Source organism: Guillardia theta, assembly GCF_000315625.1.
Source record: "Guillardia theta CCMP2712 unplaced genomic scaffold GUITHscaffold_20, whole genome shotgun sequence".
In the NCBI taxonomy this organism is placed as follows: Eukaryota; class Cryptophyceae; order Pyrenomonadales; family Geminigeraceae; genus Guillardia; species Guillardia theta.
The window spans coordinates 329,857-347,887 of NW_005434654.1; the positions used below are offsets into that span (position 1 = coordinate 329,857).

The window sequence follows — 18,031 nt, forward strand, 5'->3', positions numbered from 1 at the left end:
CCGCCCGGCTGTGCAGGGTTGGCCCGCGGGGTCGCCGGTGTGGGGACGAGGGCTCTCTGTCAACGGATGTACAGTTGGGCTATGGGAATGGAAGCAGGGTTGGGGAGAGGAGACGGAGGAGGAGGAGGTGGTGGTGGTGGAGAATGAACAACAGCTGCAGAGGCATGGAAGTGAATGCAGTAAGGAGGGGAGTGGATAGGTGGGCAGGAAGCTAAGGAGTGAGAGGAGACGTTTGAGTTGTTCCCTTGGGCCGTGACTGTCGTTAGGCTCCTGTGTGACGATGGGAGTTTGCAGATGAACGAACCTACAAGCAGGTGCTGAAACGTGCTGGAACTGACTGAGTTGATTCTCCAACGTTGAGGTAGTAGAGCTCATCCTAGGTGATATCTTGAGAACCTCTCCTTCTTAGAGTGACTGCGGTCTGAAGAGAAGAGCCGTTGAGAAATGTCAAAAGTGAAGGACCTGAAGCAGCCTGTCGTTCCGCGGATCGACATCGACAAGGCACTCACGAGGTGGTTGATGTCTGCAGCATCCATGAGATGTTCTCACCTCTTCCCAGCCAAAAGAAGACAAAATCCAAGCACAAGCTGCTCAGCAACGACAAGGGAGAGGGCACGAAGGCCTCTGCCGACAAGGAGAAGAAGTGATCCTGTGAACGATCTCTGCTCCTTCCTCCTCACTCATCCTGGCAGGGCACAGGCCATCATCCCGGATATTGTGAAGAAGCAGGAGGAAAGGCAGAGTGATGCCGCCCAGCAAGAGTCCATGAGGAAGCGAGAGAAGCTCAAGGAGGCGCTGATCAAGAAGCTCATGTCCAAGTACCAGCCGGGGATCAAAGACTCCAAGACTGAGCAGCTCATCCGCTCGGAAGTCGACCGCCTCCTCTCCAAGCCCAAGGTCGCCGAGAAGGACCTGCAGGAGGTCGAGAACAAAGTGCGGAAGCAGTCCAACGAGGAGATCTCGTGGATCACCTCCAACCCCTTCAAGAGGTCCCTGCGCTCTCATGCGCACAGGAGGAGCTGACAGCGACCTTGTCGTCCGTAGGGTCACCGTCTTCCGGGCTGGAGCCAACGACGAGTGGGCGCTGATGAACGCCAAGGTGGTAGAGGCAGGGTTGACTGAGGAGCAGCGAGCACAGGAGGTAAAGTCTTCAGCCGTTTCTTCCTCTCCGCAGCTTCTCCTTGTCTTCCACTTCCTGTCTCATGCTCTCCACAGGATCAGAAGAGGCGCAAAGACAACTTCCGTAGAATGGTTTGTTGATCCGCGTTTTAACCTCCTCTGTCTCATCCTCCTCCCTGTAGCTAGACGAGCAAATCTCTGAGCAGAATGCCCGGAGACAGGCAGATAGGGAGGCGAGAATGAGAGAGAGCGGTGAGCGGATCTCCACTGGTGATGCGGTGAACTGAATGTCAAGTGCAGGGCAAGTCGTGGCAGATGTTCAAGCGTACATCCAAGTAAATCCAGCAGAGGAGCCAGCCTGTTGGCAACGATGACGATCTTTGGACAGGCCATGGACAAGAAGAAAGCAGAACAGACGATCCTCTTTGAAAAGGTGACAAACCTTTTCTCCTCTTCTCCTCCTTGTCATTTTACTCTCTTCGCCTGCACGTTCACCTTCTGTTTCTACCCGGTGCTACTTCGGGTTCATGCCTTTGACTTGCTGCAGTTGAGGAGGGCGCGGGAGGAGGAAGTTGAAGCTGTTAGGAAGCGACAAGTGAGTCAGAGGACACGCTCTGCTGACGTGGCAGTTACTCTCTTGCCTGCAGGAGCGCCTAGAGCAGCAGAAGAAGGAAGAGGAGAGGAGGGAGATTGAGCGAGTAGGCCCTCGTCCTGGAGGCTCATCGGTGAATTCACATGCTGGTAGGTAAAGAAACAGCAGCAGGAGGAGATGGAAAAGAACCAGATGAAGCGAAAGGTGAGCATTTGACCGCATGCTCCTTCCTCTCTCTTCCCCTCGTTTCAGTCGTCCTCTGCTGCACCTCCTTCCGTTCCTCTCCTTCTCTTCCTTCCCTACAAGCACCTCCTTGAGTACGATTTCATCCTGTAGGAGGCGCAAGAGAAACTGAAGTTGTGGAAACTTGAGAACGACAAGGTGAGAATCTCCGTCCGCCTCCTCTTCCTCCTTACCATGGTTGCAGAATTTGCAGTTGAAAGAAGAGATCAAGCAGAAGCAGGTCAGTGCCGGAAAGGAGAGGAAGAAGGAAGGAAGGAGTGGGGAGGAGGAGGAGGAGGAGGAGGAGGAGGTCATGTTGTAGTTGGTGCATCTCAGAGTGTTTGGTGACGGATTAAGGAAGAGGCCTAACACAATCTCAGATGCAGGAGGACATGGAGTTCGCCCGAAAGGCTCAAAGAGCGCTGGACGAGAAGGAGGTTTCACAGATCTTCCCCCCTGTTGCCCACTGTCTCTCTGCTCTCCTCCCATGCCCGCCCGCTACTCCCCCTGCCCCCGTTCTCACTCCCTCTGTGCAGGAGAAGCGTCTTGAGGAGCTCAGGAAGCTGGCAGAGAAGATGAAAGCAAGGGAACGATACGGGCAGGTGGGGAAAAGTAGCCTGCTCGCTTCCTCTGATGCTGCTGCAGGAGCTTGGGGAGAAACTCGACGCCAGGGCGAGAGAGGATGAAGCTCGAATGCTCAAGATCCAGGAGGAGGTCAGAGCCCTGTCCACCCTCTCTTTCTCCACTCCCCTCCGCTCTCTTCTCTCTTCTCGCTCCGCTCTCTTCTCTCTTTGTTTTCTGGGTGCTTCGATCGCTCGCTTCTTCTTCCCTGCCCTCCTGTCGCGTCGGGCTCATCAAGGTCGGCAGGCGAGATTGCGAGCCGAGGCCCAGCACCAGGAGAGGATCAAGAGGTCTCAAGAGAGGAGAGGAGCAGAGAAGCTGCTGAGCTCCTTGCAGAGAACATCAGAAGAAGATTGAGATAAAAGAGACGCTAGATCGGCAGGTAGAGGGACTTCCAATTCACCTTCCCCCCTTCCCTTCCCTCCTCGCTGCTCAGTCCATATCCCTCCTCCCCACCTCCTCCCTGCCTTGCCTCCTCGCTCTTCAGTCAACGAAACATCCCCCCCCCATTCTCTCGGCTTTCTCCCTCCCTCCCTTGTCACGTCTGCTCTCTGAGAGCTATGTCATCCCCTTCGGCATCTGACTCCTTGTAAGGTTGAGGAAATGAACCGGAGGAAGGAGGTAGAGAAGCATCTCATCGCCAGGCAGTCAGAAATCTTCCGGCAGCAGGTCCCATCCTCCTCCTCCTCCTCCTCCTCCTCCTCCTCCTCCCCGCCCGCCTTTCCCCCTCAAGTTCCTTCCCGCAGGCGCAAGAGGCTGCCATGGACGAGCAGAGGCGGCTGCAGGCGAGGAAGAGGGACCAGGAGATCTACCGGATGCAGGTGAGTGCTCCTTTCCTCCTCCCTCCCAGCTGAACATCTGCCGGGTCGTCAGCTGGAGGATCAGCTGAGATTGGACGCGAAGCTGAGACCAGCTCGAGACCTGATGATGACGGAGGTATGGATCGGACAGAGAGGAGAGGTGGGGGGGTGGGAGGGGGAGGAGAGGAAGAACGGCACGAGCTGTTGGAAGGAGGAAGGAACCGTGAGGACGTGGAGGCAGAAGGGCACGAGCGGGAGTGACGCCATCTGCTCTTTGGCAGGTGGAGAAGAAGCTGAACAGAAACTTTCGACAGCCTTGAGGGGGTCGAGGGTGGTAGAACAGTAAATGATCTTAAAGTAATTTGAATGAAAAAGTCGAACCTAGTTGGAATGTCAGTCAGATGAGGGCTGGGGATGGTGTGCGAGACAGTGCCAGGGATGAGACCCAGTCAGTGACATGCAGCAACAGCCTGTCTCCTTGCTGTCTCCCACCGTCACGGTGAAGGGCGTACCGCCTGGCAAGGTAACGCTTTTGCCTGACCAGACCTTCCAAGTTTCGAGTTTCCCACATTACAAGTTACCCAGACGGTTGAAATTATGACGCCTTGAACTTCGACGCCGTGCCGCCGCGCCACCCGGTGACCGTCGTGAGAGTCTGAGTCAACCGTTAACAGATCATCGGATCGGATGGCCACCCTTTAAGAGTCCCGGGCGGCTTTGCCAGTACTGATGTTCACGGTTCAGTATGGCTCATGACAGTGATAACCAACTGGAAAGACTTCGGAGTCTCCCGGCCGTCCATCGGTCGCCTGACCGTACAGCAGGCCCGTGGGGCCGCCCGGCCCGGGCCCGCGGCCGGACTCCCCGGACGTGGGCCCGCGCGCCGGGCCGGCCCGGCCCGGCGGGACCGTGCCTCAGTATTACCGGCGCGGTGGCCCGCCTCGGAGAATTATTGGCGGTTTCAGAATCCTTCTTAACGGATTTGTAACGACTTTGCAACGGCCCTGATGACGTTTTATAAAGGTAATAAGTCATCATAACCCCCCATCTGTTCGTGTTACCCCTTTCGCCCTAATCTGAACACCCGTCGACATCTCCTGGCACCCGTCCTTTTCAGCGTCTTTGAAGGGTATGAGTAGGGGGTAGGGGGCCCATGTTCCAATAGCAGCTTTAATTCTTTTTTTTTTTCATCTAAAAACACATTTGAAATTGTAAGTACAATTCCAGTATGATACGTACCGCTATAAGTTTATATTCTGTTAAGAATACCCTCTACCACCCCTCCACCCCTACTCTTCGACCCCTTCACATCCCCCCACAGTCCTCAGCATACCGCTCTCCCTCCCTCCCTCTCCCTCCCTTTCCCTCCTCTCCCTCTCTCCTCCTTCCCTCCTGTTTCCATCTATCCATTCGTCCATCACTCCACATCTCTTTACTCTGGAAGCTCGCCTTCTACCTCTCAGCAAATTTTTAATTGGATCTCAAACTTTTATCAGCCTGTCCCCTGTTACTGAATGCTGCTTTCGATTCGCTCAAGGAACTGTCTTGCAAACAAATATTCTAGACCATACTAATCTTCTGTGATCTATTGTAAGGCTCTCGGCAGAAACAACAGATAGTACCTATATCTCTGTTAGCCCATGAACCTTAATCCAAGTGTAGACCTCTTGTTTCAGGATAGTGACATTCAGTTCAATTTCGATAACTGCAAGAAACCAAAGGCTCTCATGCCTCCATCGCAAGGTCGCAGAGCAAGGCCTAAGCGGCTGGCAAGACACGCCACGGAGGCGGACCGAGAAAAGGAGAGGCTGGGAAAGATCGCTGAGAGGGAGCGAACGAGGGTGCTGCTGGAGAAGCTCGACCCGCTGGTGCCGCTGACCAAACAACCTGCGCCGTCCTCGAGGGGGAGCCTGCGAACGAAGCGAACGCTGATCGACCTGTATGAGGATGCGATAGCGCACCTTCAGAGCATACGATGTGAGGACATGAAGAAGCCCTCCAAGCGGATGAGGGATGGAGCATGTCACTTGTCGCTGACAGTGTATCGGGAGGGGTTGATGATGAGCGACACGATGCTGTGCTTGGAGCTGCTGCTGCCAGACACGCGGGTCGTGCGGGCCAGCAGAGGGCTGGAGCAGCTGTACCTCGGGCTGAGTGGAGGCAGTATGGCACAAGAGAAGTTTGCGCACTTCTTTCATCCCGAGGACCTTCAGCATGCGAGGGCTCACCTGCAAGCGACCGGGATGCTGCCGTTGCAGTTTGTTGCGCGAGTGATCGCGATTGATGCAAGCCGGCAAGGAAGCATGCTGAATGTGAGGTTTGACGCAGCGTATCCGAATGCGATAGAGGGCAGGATGGTCTACATGCTGAGCTTGCTGTCGAGCCCCTCGTGGACGTGCTCGGCGAGCTGGGACGGCTTGTCGGAAGTGTCAGGCGTGTACGAGCTGGTGAGCGACAGGTCCACATCGCACTACCTGACGGACTGCGCGCTGAACCGGGTGGGAGCTGTGGGAGGCTTTCACTTGGGGCTGAACGCGTTTGGGAGCTGCGAGATGTCGAGCTCAGCGATCAGTCGGCTGATGAGTCGGATAGGAGCGACCTACAGCATTCTCAGTCAGAAGGGAAGCAGATTGCTCGAGCGCCTCTCTCAGGTTCATTTTGTGGTTGACTTCAGGCCAGAGATCCCGGTCATCTGCATTCACGTGCGGCTGAGGCTGCCAAACGTGTTCGGGACTTTCAAGACGCCTTGGTCAAAGGTGCTCACGGCAACGTGCGATGGATCGCCGATCGAAGGCATTGTAAGGATCCCCGGATCAGCTGTTGGCTTCTTCAACCACAGAAACGTTCCTGGTCAGCTCTCGGTGCTCTACTACAAGCGAGACGGAGACGCCTGGCGGATCTTTCACCACCGCCTTTATAACTTCAGCCCTGATCTGGTCAGCCTGAGAGGCGAAGTCTTCACCTCCCTCGGAGAAGATCCTTTCCCTTACTCCCTTCACTTCCGCAAGGTCGAGGAGGCCGACCGCACCATCTTAGCTGCTACAGAGCTTTCGTGATGGCTGACTGGCGAGGAAGAGGGGGAGAGAAGGGAGTTTTGCTGGAAGGGTCAGGCGGGGAGTCAGAGCAGGTGGAGGGATGGGATGCGACGATCGAGGAGGTGTTATCACCTTGAGGGTGTACAGAAGCTGTGTCATATGTGCTCTTGCTGGTTTTTGCTTTGAAGCACTTCTATCTTAACATCTGCAATTCACTCTCGTTTGTATAGATTGATTTTTTTGCGATATTTTTGACATGTCGCCCGTGGTCAATGAGAGGGCGACGTGATGGATTTTGATCTGAGCTGACGCGCTGCCTGTCTGCCAAGTAGTTGACGATTTGGACCGTTTTGCAATACTCTTGAATGAATTCTACTGCGCGAGAAACAAATCACCTGATGTCAAGGCCGGACGCGTCACAAGCTGAGCTTGCAGCTCTTTGGCAAGAGCTCCTTGCACGTCGTCACCTCTCCCATTCTGCCTCGCTGATCCCAAACTCCTGCATCAAATTTCCCCACGTTTCCGTTTCTCTCAGCTTTCGGATGAGTTCCTTGTCTTCGACAGACTTGAGATAGTCCACCAGGCGAGCTCGAGCTGCTCGATGTTTTGACTTGTCGAAGTCTTCCCTGTCTCTTGCAGTCACTTCACAGCTCCTCTAGTCAAGACCTCACCGGGACGCGAAGTACATGTCACTTCCCAGCTTGAGCCTGCAGGTGCTCACGTGCTGATGTGCATCTTGTCCGCAGTCAGCGAAGCACCTGCCGTAACGGTCGACGGGAGCAAGAGACGCAACAAGTTCACCATGCGCAGAAGCCGCACGCGCACCTGCTGCATGTGACAGCAAAGCATCCATCGAAGTCGTGGAAGGCGACGTGACATCTCGGACATCTGCAAAGAAACGAGTCACATTTCAGACGTGCCAGCGACCAAGACACTCCTGGTGACCAGCAGCTCTTCGATGGTTTTCTCAGCTTCCCGCACCTTCTCCTCCAGCTTCTTTATCCTCTTCAAACTCTCAATTTCTGCCTCCAATCGAGCTTGCATTTGCGTTTCCAGTTCCATCGTCAGATTCTGCTCTGCTACCTTGAGAATTGTTTTGAGATGCATGTCGAACAACTGTCTCGGGAGGATCTGAGCGAGGTTCGCTTCATCAAGGGGATGTGGGCAGCGGAAATGCGGGCACTTGATATGCCCTCCTCTTGCAACGATGATTCGCATCTCCTCCCTGACCTGACCTTCCACGTAAGATGCCAAGCAATGCTGGCACGTGAAATGATCTTCCATGCACAGGATCCCGTCCTCAGTCCTGCAAGTCCCTCTGCACTTCTCACTCCCCATGATGCAGCAATCTCGCACTTTTGCTCGGGGGTCGAAGTTGAATATCTCCGCGAAGAACAAATCTCTCTTGATCATGGACGCCTTCACGCGCTTCGTCGGGTCTCTCACCATGAGGCTGGAGATGAAGTTGTTGACCGTTGAGTCTGCTGCTCCTTCTTTAAAGCAACTCGCTCTCACCACATCATACGCTACTGTCGCACCGAACGACCAGACGTCTGTCGCATACGTACAGCCCGTCTGCATCAGCTCAGGGGCTTCGAAGCCAACAGTCATGGCGACAGAGCGCATCTCAGTGTCATACAGGCTTCTGGTCCTCTGACTGAGATCGACTGAGATATCGTAGTCTACTAGACGACCTCGAAAGTCGCTGCCTATGAGAATATTGGCCGGCTTGACATCCCCATGGACGACAAGATTCTCGTGCAGAAAGCTCAGCGCCTCTGATACCTCGTAAAGAACTTTCCTCACTTCGTACCATCGAGGCAACGACTCCTGGACCCACTCGTCGAGTTGTCCATGGGCATAGAAAGGCATCTGGATGCAGAAAGACTCCTTCTCCACGTCCTCGAAGATCGCGACAATCTCGACCACAGCTGGATGCTTGAGCCGACAGAGCAGCGCTGCTTCCCGCATGCATCTCTTCAAGGTTTTGATGTGATCGGGAAGATGAAACATCTTGACAGCAAACCACTCCGACTCTTTCTTGCACTTCCACACAGTATGAGTCGCGTTTGTCTTCAACCGCGTATGCTCGTCGAAGTAGCAGGAAATGTCTCTGGTTGGAGACCACAGGGGCAACAGGTCTGGGTGCAAGAGGAAATGCACTTCCTGCATCACCTCCGGGTAGTTGGACGCCACGATGGCCAGACCTTTTGTCTTGTCCCACACGTGATCGATAGACCTCTGGTATTCTTTCTTGGTGACTTCAAGCTTCCTCCTTGCTTCGGAGACGTCGCCTCCCCTGACATGCGACTTGTCACAAGGGCAAAGAGCTGCAAACAAGGTTGATCATACCTGTTTCGAGCCTTCTTCTCTTCGATCTTGATCTCCTCTACCCGGATTTTGCTGTCCTCGCACATTTGCTTAGCGTCACTGAGTTCTTTCAACGCCTTTTCTTTTTCCTTCCACAGCCTTCCGCTTGAGTCCACACACTCAACTTCATTGACATGCTCGCGGTATACCTCTATGAAGATCTCGCTTGCGGTCTCCAGCAGAGCAAGATCTTCGTCAAGAGCGTCTACTATTCGTTCTGCGACAGACATGATTGCATGGAACGGGAAATGCTGCAGGTGGTTGACTCTCTGCAGTCTTCTCTCTTCTTCCAAAGCCATGCCGTAAGCGTGTGCAGCCTCAAGAAAGTTTGAAGTCTTGATTGAAGACTTGTGAGAGTCTCTCACACCCAAAAGAAAGTCTTGAGCCCGGTCAAGCATCTCCCTGCTGGCTTCCTCGGTCTCACTGCCAACATTCGAGAGGCGAGAAATCTCCTCGTACCATCTTGCCACGAGGTCATTGATCTGCTCGATATCCTGCGCTAGTGAGAGCTTTCTGCATGTCGTGACCTCGCTCTGTCTGGCTGACCTCATAGAGCCTTGTAGCTTCTCTCCTGCTTTGATCCCTGCCATGCTCGCTCTTGCTCCCTTGACCCCCTCGCTGATGCTGTCCCTTGTCGCTCGAAGATGTCGGACGAGCGTCTCTAGCTCGGACGCTCCTTGTGACATGTCTCTTCTGCTGTCGTCTGCCTTCACCGTCTTCAGCACGCTCATCATCTTCTGGCGCATCGCCCTGCAGTAGTCTGACCTGTGCAGGTCCCTGTTGCTCATGATCTGCTTCAGATCCCTGCTTTGATCCAGGACAGCTTTCCGTATCTGAGTTTGAGCCTCTTGCAGCTTTGCCTTCATGTCAGATACAGTAGACATCAAGTCGTCCATCGAGCTCTCGATCTCTGCCCTCTCCTTCCCCTCCAACACTGTCACCCCCTCGCGGGTCTGTAGCAGCTCCGAGCAAGTAAACAGCAGCTCCCTGCAGCTGCTTGTCTTGGCCATGAGCCCTTGCTCCGAGAAGAGGCTCCTTCGACCCTCGAGGTCTTGGTGATACTTCAAGACGCGCATGACAGAGCATGACAGAGTCTTCAAGTGCCGAAGAGGAGAGCTGTCTTCCCTGAGGAAATACTCTGGCGAGAACCGCACGTCGGGTTCGCTGGACTGGAGAGCTCGCCATAAGAGGTCATCGTCGGCTTGCAGCTGCTCGTCGGCAAACATGAGAGCTTTGCCATTTTCCTCCACCGCCATGCGAACAAACGGCATGTCCTTTCGTAAGGTGCTGTCAGCATACCTGAGGCACATCCCGTTCTCCGCTACCGCAGCTCGGATCAGGTCCACATCTCGTCTGTGTGCTTCTGAGACCTTGCCGATCAAAGACCCTCGTCTTTGAAGTATGCTCAGTATAGTCTGCTTGTCGTCCCAGGGCGACTTGCCGTTCCCCTCCTTGACTGTCTTCCACACTTGCGATAGCTCCAACCATCTCATCAACATCCTTTTCGATCTCATCTGCTGTGCCTTTTCGATCATCGCAAGCTGCTTTGCGCTTCTGTCTCTGTACTGCTCTCTCAGCCTCTCGAACATCTGTGCTTGCAATTCTTCTCTCCTCTCGCGCATCTTGTTCAGCAGGCTATCAACTCCGCTCTTGACGCTCTGAAAAGTACCTGTGTCTCCCCCATGATCGGGGTGGTTTCTCCTCGCCCACTCTCGGAAGCGTCGCTGTAAGGTCTGATCGGTGAGTAGGATGTCGATCTTGTCGCGGCTGAGCTCGTTCAGCGCCTCCATGGACTCGAGCCCCACCTCTCCTCCTCCGATGGCTCGCAGCGCTGCCTCCTCCATGTCGAAAGATTCCACTAGCTCACTACCCCTCCTGGTGAGGCTGGATTCTGGGGTCATCGACCGCCAATCCTCAGGTGGGAAACTTGCATGAGTCGAGTGATCGGCCGGGAACTGACCCGGCAGGGCCCGGGGCCCGACCGCCCCAGGCAGTGGTGTAGTAGTAGGGGTGCATCACCCTTGGAACGAAAGAGGTGGGGGTGGTCTGGTGGGAAATCCAAGAGGCCCTGATACTCTACATCAGGTGGGTAGCGAGTGGGATCTTGGAGGGTAGGGGTATTGCTCCATGCGGAAGAGACGAGGACATGGCAGAGAGGCGAGCGCACGATGTTGGAGTGAGCGGAGGGCTGTGAGAGACACGTGGGATGATGGTAGAGAGTGAGGACACAGACGTACAGCCACATCACCATCACCGTCCCTGGTGGTGGAGCAGACACGAGCGGGCATGTAAGATCGGAGGGTCACATGGGAACATTGCATACAACACCTAACATGAAGCTGCCTGTACCTTAGTGACTTGTTTCCTGCAGGACGATCGCCCGGCAAAGACCAGCGAGCCCGCACATCATCGACCAGGCCTCCTGCCGCTCCCTTCATACACACCCACTCACCCCGCTCACACATGGCTGAGGACCTAGAAGCTGCAGTCCGACTCCTTGTACCTACCCTGGGATACAGCGGGTGTCTGGAGGACATCTCTAACTCGTCCCTCATCGCTCTCAGAGACGAGCTAGACCGGCTGCCTGGGCTGCTTCCCAGGCTCTACAGGACATGGTCTCTCAAGGCTCATCCACAACAAGGAGGAGACGAGGAGACGTTCAAGCGAGTGACGGAGGCGAAGGACAACCTCCCGAGGCTGTTGTCGAGGAGGATCGAGGAGATGGAGGGACAGAAGCATGCCGAGACCCAGCGGAGGATGGCTGAGCGGATACGGGAGAGGAGGCGAGCACAGGCGGTGGAGCAAGGGGAGGCGAGGGCGAGGGAGCATGGGAAGCGAGCGGTAGGGGAGGCGTTGCAGCATTGGATGGGGGCGACGAGGGTAGAGAGGAGGGTGTACAAGAAGGCGTGCGAGGCAGGGCGGAGGGCAATGATGCGATGGATGAAGATAGTGTACAGGCCATCCCAGCAGGAGCGACAATGCACAGCACCGGTTTACTCAGGAGTTGGTAAAGAGACCCAGCGGAGGATGGCTGAGCGGATACGGGAGAGGAGGCGAGTACAGGCGGCTGAGCAAGGGGAGGCGAGGGCGAGGGAGCATGGGAAGCGAGCGGTAGGGGAGGCGTTGCAGCATTGGATGGGGGCGACGAGGGTAGAGAGGAGGGTGTACAAGAAGGCGTGCGAGGCAGGGCGGAGGGCAATGATGCAATGGGTGAGAATGCTGCACAGGCCATCCCAGCAGGAGCGACAAAGTACAGCACTGGTTGAAAGAGACGCTGGTACCAGTGAGGTGAAGAGTGCACAGGCCTGCGGTCAAGAGATGTCACGTGGGAGCTCATTCCGCAAGGAGGCAGAGAGGAGCAAGGCAGCACAGATACCTCAAGCTGGAGCTCGATGTGAGACCATGGAGCAGCTTCAGCACTTGAGGAGGGAGGCAGCGCTAGAGCGACCTAAGACAGCTCCAAATAGAAGTCAGTCTCGACCATCCCAAGCCGCTTCTCGAGAGCCGTACAGGCCCCGTAGAAACAGACAAGGCTCAGACAAGCAGTCATCGTCTGAGCTTCGCCGAATAATTTCCTTCTTGAACAATCTGATAACTGGTATGGCTTCAAAGAAGCAAGAGAACGCGTCTGAGAAAGATCTGGAGGACTTGATAGTCCCAGCTCTTCAAAGTTTGTTACACGGTACTGCAGCAGACAGCAAGCAACAGGATGTGCGAGATCTGCTGTCAAACCTTGGTGATCACATTCAATTTATGGAGGACAAAGACAAACGAACCACTGTGTGTCTTCGACACACCTACGGGCTCCTTTACAACTTCGTTCACTCCCTGCCCTCCCCTCACGCTCTCCCTCCTCCCTCGGCTGATGTCAATGCCAACGATGACCATCACAGGCTCCCTCGCGTAATGTCATATCGTCCCAAGTCGAGGCAGGTGCATCAGATCAAGGCAGCGCTTGTCAACCTGTCCAGCTCCGCCGCTCTAGAGCCGGATACCCTGCAAGAGCTCGACCGTGCAGGGTCAGAGTGGGTCCGCGTGCTGGACGAGCTGACACGCAGCTGCGAGCTGCTTCGGCCGGAAGGAGCCAACGCGCGTGGCCGAGAGCAGGTGAGAGGGGCAGAGAGCGAGGGAGGCAGGGAGGGCGAAAGAGAATGCAGACAGGGCAGGAATGAGGAGGGGAGGGTCTGTTTCTTGCCTGAGTCTGCGGCAGGGGCAGGGCGATCAGCTTCTTGATCTTGACGCGAGGTGCATGCAATGGAACGATGCTTACGCGAGCATGCGGGAGATGGAGGACGAGAGCTGCGTACGCGTGCACATGGAGGGCATGATCGGCCTTGTCAGGAGGATAAGCGAGAAAGGCGTGAAGGCTCGCGTACAGGAGGAGGCGAGAAGGCATGAGGCGCGAGCGATGGAGCTGGTGAAGGATGTCAAGGGATGGCTGGAGACCATCCAGGGCGACATCATCGAGGTATGCAGAGGGGGCAGGAGGAGGCGGATCTAGCTTGACGGCGTGCTGGCTGATGACGACGCAGGATGGAGATGGCAAGGAGGCGAAGGGTGCGGGAGGCTGGGACGATCAGCCGGCGGGGGGTGTAGGGGAGGGGCGGGGGGAGGAGGATGTCGGGGGCTGGAGGAGAAGGCTGTCAGAGCTGCTGGCTGACCGGGAGGGAAAGCGCCTTGCGAGGGACAGGCAGGAGGAGGCCGCGGCAACGGAAGGAGAGGAGGCTGATAAGGCGCTGATGGTCAGGCTGATCAACTTCAGCTGCGACTGGATCGCGAGGGTGCGGGATCGTGTTGTAGAGGAGCGGACATTACTCGAGTCAAGACTGCGGGAGGTGGAGGATGCATTGATGGGCTTGGAGGAGACGAGGAGGGGAGACGCTGGTGAGGAGGCGAGGATCGAGAAGCTACGGAGGAGAGCGGAAGAGATGAGGAGAAAGATGGGTTTGGTAGGCAAGGACACATCAGGTATATAAGAACGGAGTCGTGAATACGCTGGTAATTCGAGTGTCTGCGTACATTGCATAGATGCAACTCCTTCTCATCTGATGACAAATTCGAAGATATCTGCTGTTCATAAGGGGAATCATGCATTTGATATACTATTTTAGGACAGCTTTCCGTATCTGAGTTTGAGCCTCTTGCAGCTTTGCCTTCATGTCAGATACAGTAGACATCAAGTCGTCCATCGAGCTCTCGATCTCTGCCCTCTCCTTCCCCTCCAACACTGTCACCCCCTCGCGGGTCTGTAGCAGCTCCGAGCAAGTAAACAGCAGCTCCCTGCAGCTGCTTGTCTTGGCCATGAGCCCTTGCTCCGAGAAGAGGCTCCTTCGACCCTCGAGGTCTTGGTGATACTTCAAGACGCGCATGACAGAGCATGACAGAGTCTTCAAGTGCCGAAGAGGAGAGCTGTCTTCCCTGAGGAAATACTCTGGCGAGAACCGCACGTCGGGTTCGCTGGACTGGAGAGCTCGCCATAAGAGGTCATCGTCGGCTTGCAGCTGCTCGTCCGCAAACATGAGAGCTTTGCCATTTTCCTCCACCGCCATGCGGACAAACGACATGTCCTTTCGTAAGGTGCTGTCAGCATACCTGAGGCACATCCCGTTCTCCGCTACCGCAGCTCGGATCAGGTCCACATCTCGCCTGTGTGCTTCTGAGACCTTACCGATCAAAGACCCTCGTCTTTGAAGTATGCTCAGTATAGTCTGCTTGTCGTCCCAGGGCGACTTGTCGTTCCCCTCCTTGACTGTCTTCCACACTTGCGATAGCTCCAACCATCTCATCAACATCCTTTTCGATCTCATCTGCTGTGCCTTCTCGATCATCGCAAGCTGCTTTGCGCTTCTGTCTCTGTACTGCTCTCTCAGCCTCTCGAACATCTGTGCTTGCAATTCTTCGCTCCTCTCGCGCATCTTGTTCAGCAGGCTATCAACTCCGCTCTTGACGCTCTGAAAAGTACCTGTGTCTCCCCCATGATCGGGATGGTTTCTCCTCGCCCACTCTCGGAAGCGTCGCTGTAAGGTCTGATCGGTGAGTAGGATGTCGATCTTGTCGCGGCTGAGCTCGTTCAGCGCCTCCATGGACTCGAGCCTCACCTCTCCTCCTCCGATAGCTCGCAGCGCTGCCTCCTCCATGTCGAAGGATTCCACTAGCTCACTACCCCTCCTGGTGAGGCTGGACTCTGGGGTCATCGACCGCCAATCCTCAGGTGGGAAACTTGCATGAGTCGAGTGATCGGCCGGGAACTGACCCGGCAGGGCCCGGGGCCCGACCGCCCCAGGCAGTGGTGTAGTAGTAGGGGTGCATCACCCTTGGAACGAAAGAGGTGGGGGTGGTCTGGTGGGAAATCCAAGAGGCCCTGATACTCTACATCAGGTGGGTAGCGAGTGGGATCTTGGAGGGTAGGGGTATTGCTCCATGCGGAAGAGACGAGGACATGGCAGAGAGGCGAGCGCAAGATGTTGGAGTGAGCGGAGGGCTGTGAGAGACACGTGGGATGATGGTAGAGAGTGAGGACACAGACGTACAGCCACATCACCATCACCGTCCCTGGTGGTGGAGCAGACACGAGCGGGCATGTAAGATCGGAGGGTCACATGGGAAATTGGAAGCACCAAACATGAAGCTGCCTGTACCTTAGTGACTTGTTTCCTGCAGGACGATCGCCCGGCAAAGACCAGCGAGCCCGCACATCATCGACCAGGCCTCCTGCCGCTCCCTTCATACGCACCCACTCACCCCGCTCACACATGGCTGAGGACCTAGAAGCTGCAGTCCGACTCCTTGTACCTACCCTGGGATACAGCGGGTGTCTGGAAGACTTCTCCAACGCTTCCCTCATCGCTCTCAGAGACGAGCTAGACCGGCTGCCTGGGCTGCTTCCCAGGCTCTACAGGACATGGTCTCTCAAGGCTCATCCGGACAAGGGGGGAAACGAGGAGACGTTCAAGCGAGTGACGGAGGCGAAGGACAACCTCCCGAGGCTGCTGTCGAGGAGGATCGAGGAGATGGAGGGACAGAAGCATGCCGAGACCCAGCGGAGGATGGCTGAGCGGATACGGGAGAGGAGGCGAGTACAGGCGGTGGAGCAAGGGGAGGCGAAGGCGAGGGAGCATGGGAAGCGAGCGGTAGGGGAGGCGTTGCAGCATTGGATGGGGGCGACGAGGGTAGAGAGGAGGGTGTACAAGAAGGCGTGCGAGGCAGGGCGGAGGGCAATGATGCGATGGATGAGAATGCTGCATAGGCCATCCCAGCAGGAGCGACAATGCACAGCATTGGTTGAAAGAGACGCTGGTACCAGTGAGGTGAAGAGTGCACAGGCCTGCGGTCAAGAGATGTCACGTGGGAGCTCATTCCGCAAGGAGGCAGAGAGGAGCAAGGCAGCACAGATACCTCAAGCTGGAGCTCGATGTGAGACCATGGAGCAGCTTCAGCACTTGAGGAGGGAGGCAGCGCTAGAGCGACCTAAGACAGCTCCAGATAGAAGTCAGTCTCGACCATCCCAAGCCGCTTCTCGAGAGCCGTACAGGCCCCGTAGAAACAGACAAGGCTCAGACAAGCAGTCATCGTCTTGGGCTCAAAACATATTTTCCTTCTTGAACAATCTGATAACTGGTATGGCTTCAAAGAAGCAAGAGAACGCGTCTGAGAAAGATCTGGAGGACTTGATAGTCCCAGCTCTTCAAAGTTTGTTACACGGTACTGCAGCAGACGGCAAGCAACAGGATGTGCGAGATCTGCTGTCAAACCTTGGTGATCACGTTCAATTTATGGAGGACAAAGACAGTCGAACCACTTTGTGTCTACGACACACCTACGAGCTCCTTTACAACTTCGTTCACTCCCTGCCCTCCCCTCACGCTCTCCCTCCTCCCTCGGCTGATGTCAATGCCAACGATGACCATCACAGGCTCCCTCGCGTCATGTCGTATCGTCCCAAGTCGAGGCAGGTGCATCAGATCAAGACAGCGCTTGTCAACCTGTCCAGCTCCGCCGCTCTAGAGCCGGATACCCTGCAAGAGCTCGACCGTGCGGGGTCAGAGTGGGTCCGCGTGCTGGACGAGCTGACAAGCAGCTGCGAGCTGCTTCGGCTGGAAGGACCCGACGCGCGCGGCCGAGAGCAGGTGAGAGGGGCGGAGAGCGAGGGAGGCAGGGAGGGCGAAAGAGAAAGCAAAGAAAGGGCAGGAATGAGGAGGGGAGGGTCTGTTTCTTGCCTGAGTCTGCGGCAGGGGCAGGGCGATCAGCTTCTTGATGTTGACGCGAGGTGCATGCAATGGGACGATGCTTACGCGAGCATGCGGGAGATGGAGGACGAGAGCTGCGTACGCGTGCACATGGAGGGCATGATCGGCCTTGTCAGGAGGATAAGCGAGAAAGGCGTGAAGGCTCGCGTACAGGAGGAGGCGAGAAGGCATGAGGCGCGAGCGATGGAGCTGGTGAAGGATGTCAAGGGATGGCTGGAGACCATCCAGGGCGACATCATCGAGGTATGCAGAGGGGGCAGGAGGAGGCGGATCGAGCTTGACGGCGTGCTGGCTGATGACGACGCAGGATGGAGATCGCAAGGAGGCGAAGGGTGCGGGAGGCTGGGGGGATCAGCCGGCGGGGGATGTAGGGGAGGGGCGGGGGGAGGAGACTGTCGGACACTGGAGGAGGAGGCTGTCAGAGCTGCTGACTGACCGGGAGGGAAAGCGCCTTGCGAGGGACAGGCAGGAGGAGGCCGCGGCAACGGAAGGAGAGGAGGCTGAGCTGCTGGTGGTCAGGCTCATCAACTTCAGCTGCGACTGGATCGCGAGGGTGCGGGATCGTGTTGTAGAGGGGCGGACATTACTTGAGTCAAGACTGCGGGAGGTGGAGGATGCATTGATGGGCTTGGAGGAGACGAGGAGGGGAGACGCTGGGGAAGAGGCGAAGATCAAGAGACTACGGAGGAGAGCGGAAGAGATGAGGAGAAAGATGGGTTTGGTAGGCAAGGACACATCAGGTATGAGAACAGAGTCGTGAACAAGCTGGTACGTCGGACTGTTCGGTAAATTTGCAAGAGGAAAATGCAACTTGCTGTTATGGACTGTCTCAGTGCAAGCATTCCACACAACAATGTTTTTTTGTTGACGATTGTCATGGGCAATATACATTTGTGATACTCAAGATGATTTTACAATGAGACGATAAAGAGTAAGATCTATTCAATTTTACCGAACAGTCCGACGTACCAGCTTGTTCACGACTCCGTTCTCATACCTGATGTGTCCTTGCCTACCAAACCCATC

General features: G+C 55.8%; 6 protein-coding genes across 6 annotated transcripts; 3 read left to right on the forward strand and 3 right to left on the reverse strand.

The window, feature by feature from the left end:
• Window positions 1-292: 292 nt before the first annotated feature.
• On the forward strand, window positions 293-3,737 carry GUITHDRAFT_162303 (hypothetical protein). The gene is made up of 23 exons (XM_005835691.1): window positions 293-380; window positions 428-512; window positions 560-643; window positions 693-989; window positions 1,045-1,141; window positions 1,216-1,251; window positions 1,302-1,371; window positions 1,420-1,454; window positions 1,508-1,552; window positions 1,667-1,714; window positions 1,767-1,844; window positions 1,865-1,915; window positions 2,048-2,092; window positions 2,139-2,174; window positions 2,314-2,370; window positions 2,470-2,535; window positions 2,579-2,647; window positions 2,801-2,844; window positions 2,891-2,936; window positions 3,149-3,223; window positions 3,301-3,375; window positions 3,428-3,490; window positions 3,636-3,737. Exons 2-23 carry the CDS (start codon window positions 445-447, stop codon window positions 3,672-3,674), a joined length of 1,524 nt encoding a protein of 507 aa, XP_005835748.1. The 5' UTR covers window positions 293-380; window positions 428-444; the 3' UTR covers window positions 3,675-3,737.
• Window positions 3,738-4,994: 1,257 nt separating this feature from the next.
• Window positions 4,995-6,410, forward strand: GUITHDRAFT_136441 (hypothetical protein; the record flags this gene model as incomplete). Its single annotated transcript, XM_005835692.1, has 1 exon — window positions 4,995-6,410. The coding sequence occupies one exon, from the start codon at window positions 4,995-4,997 to the stop codon at window positions 6,408-6,410; it is 1,416 nt and encodes a 471-aa protein (XP_005835749.1).
• A 211-nt stretch (window positions 6,411-6,621) lies between these two features.
• GUITHDRAFT_151681 (hypothetical protein) lies at window positions 6,622-7,361 on the reverse strand. The gene is made up of 3 exons (XM_005835693.1): window positions 7,327-7,361; window positions 7,061-7,277; window positions 6,622-7,015 (listed from the first exon to the last, which is right to left on the reverse strand). The coding sequence occupies exons 2-3, from the start codon at window positions 7,075-7,077 to the stop codon at window positions 6,853-6,855; spliced, it is 180 nt and encodes a 59-aa protein (XP_005835750.1). The 5' UTR covers window positions 7,078-7,277; window positions 7,327-7,361; the 3' UTR covers window positions 6,622-6,852.
• Window positions 7,362-7,925: 564 nt separating this feature from the next.
• On the reverse strand, window positions 7,926-8,261 carry GUITHDRAFT_68431 (hypothetical protein; the record flags this gene model as incomplete). Its single annotated transcript, XM_005835694.1, has 1 exon — window positions 7,926-8,261. A coding segment is annotated over one exon (336 nt), but the record flags the coding sequence as incomplete, so codon positions are not given.
• A 1,712-nt stretch (window positions 8,262-9,973) lies between these two features.
• Window positions 9,974-14,545, reverse strand: GUITHDRAFT_68419 (hypothetical protein; the record flags this gene model as incomplete). Its single annotated transcript, XM_005835695.1, has 2 exons — window positions 9,974-10,163; window positions 14,223-14,545. Coding segments are annotated over 2 exons (513 nt in total), but the record flags the coding sequence as incomplete, so codon positions are not given.
• Window positions 14,546-15,511: 966 nt separating this feature from the next.
• Window positions 15,512-17,577, forward strand: GUITHDRAFT_105401 (hypothetical protein; the record flags this gene model as incomplete). Its single annotated transcript, XM_005835696.1, has 4 exons — window positions 15,512-16,885; window positions 16,991-17,248; window positions 17,313-17,337; window positions 17,525-17,577. 4 exons carry the CDS (start codon window positions 15,512-15,514, stop codon window positions 17,575-17,577), a joined length of 1,710 nt encoding a protein of 569 aa, XP_005835753.1.
• Between the last annotated feature and the right edge of the window lie 454 nt (window positions 17,578-18,031).

Coding starts and splice junctions, on each gene's coding strand:
- GUITHDRAFT_162303 (XM_005835691.1), top strand. CDS start 445: ATGTCAAAAGTGAAGGACCTGAAGCAGCCTGTCGTTCCGCGGATCGAC. Junction 1,372..1,419: donor GGCGAGAATGAGAGAGAGCG/GTGAGCGGATCT, acceptor TGTCAAGTGCAG/GGCAAGTCGTGGCAGATGTT. Junction 2,937..3,148: donor AAGAGACGCTAGATCGGCAG/GTAGAGGGACTT, acceptor ACTCCTTGTAAG/GTTGAGGAAATGAACCGGAG.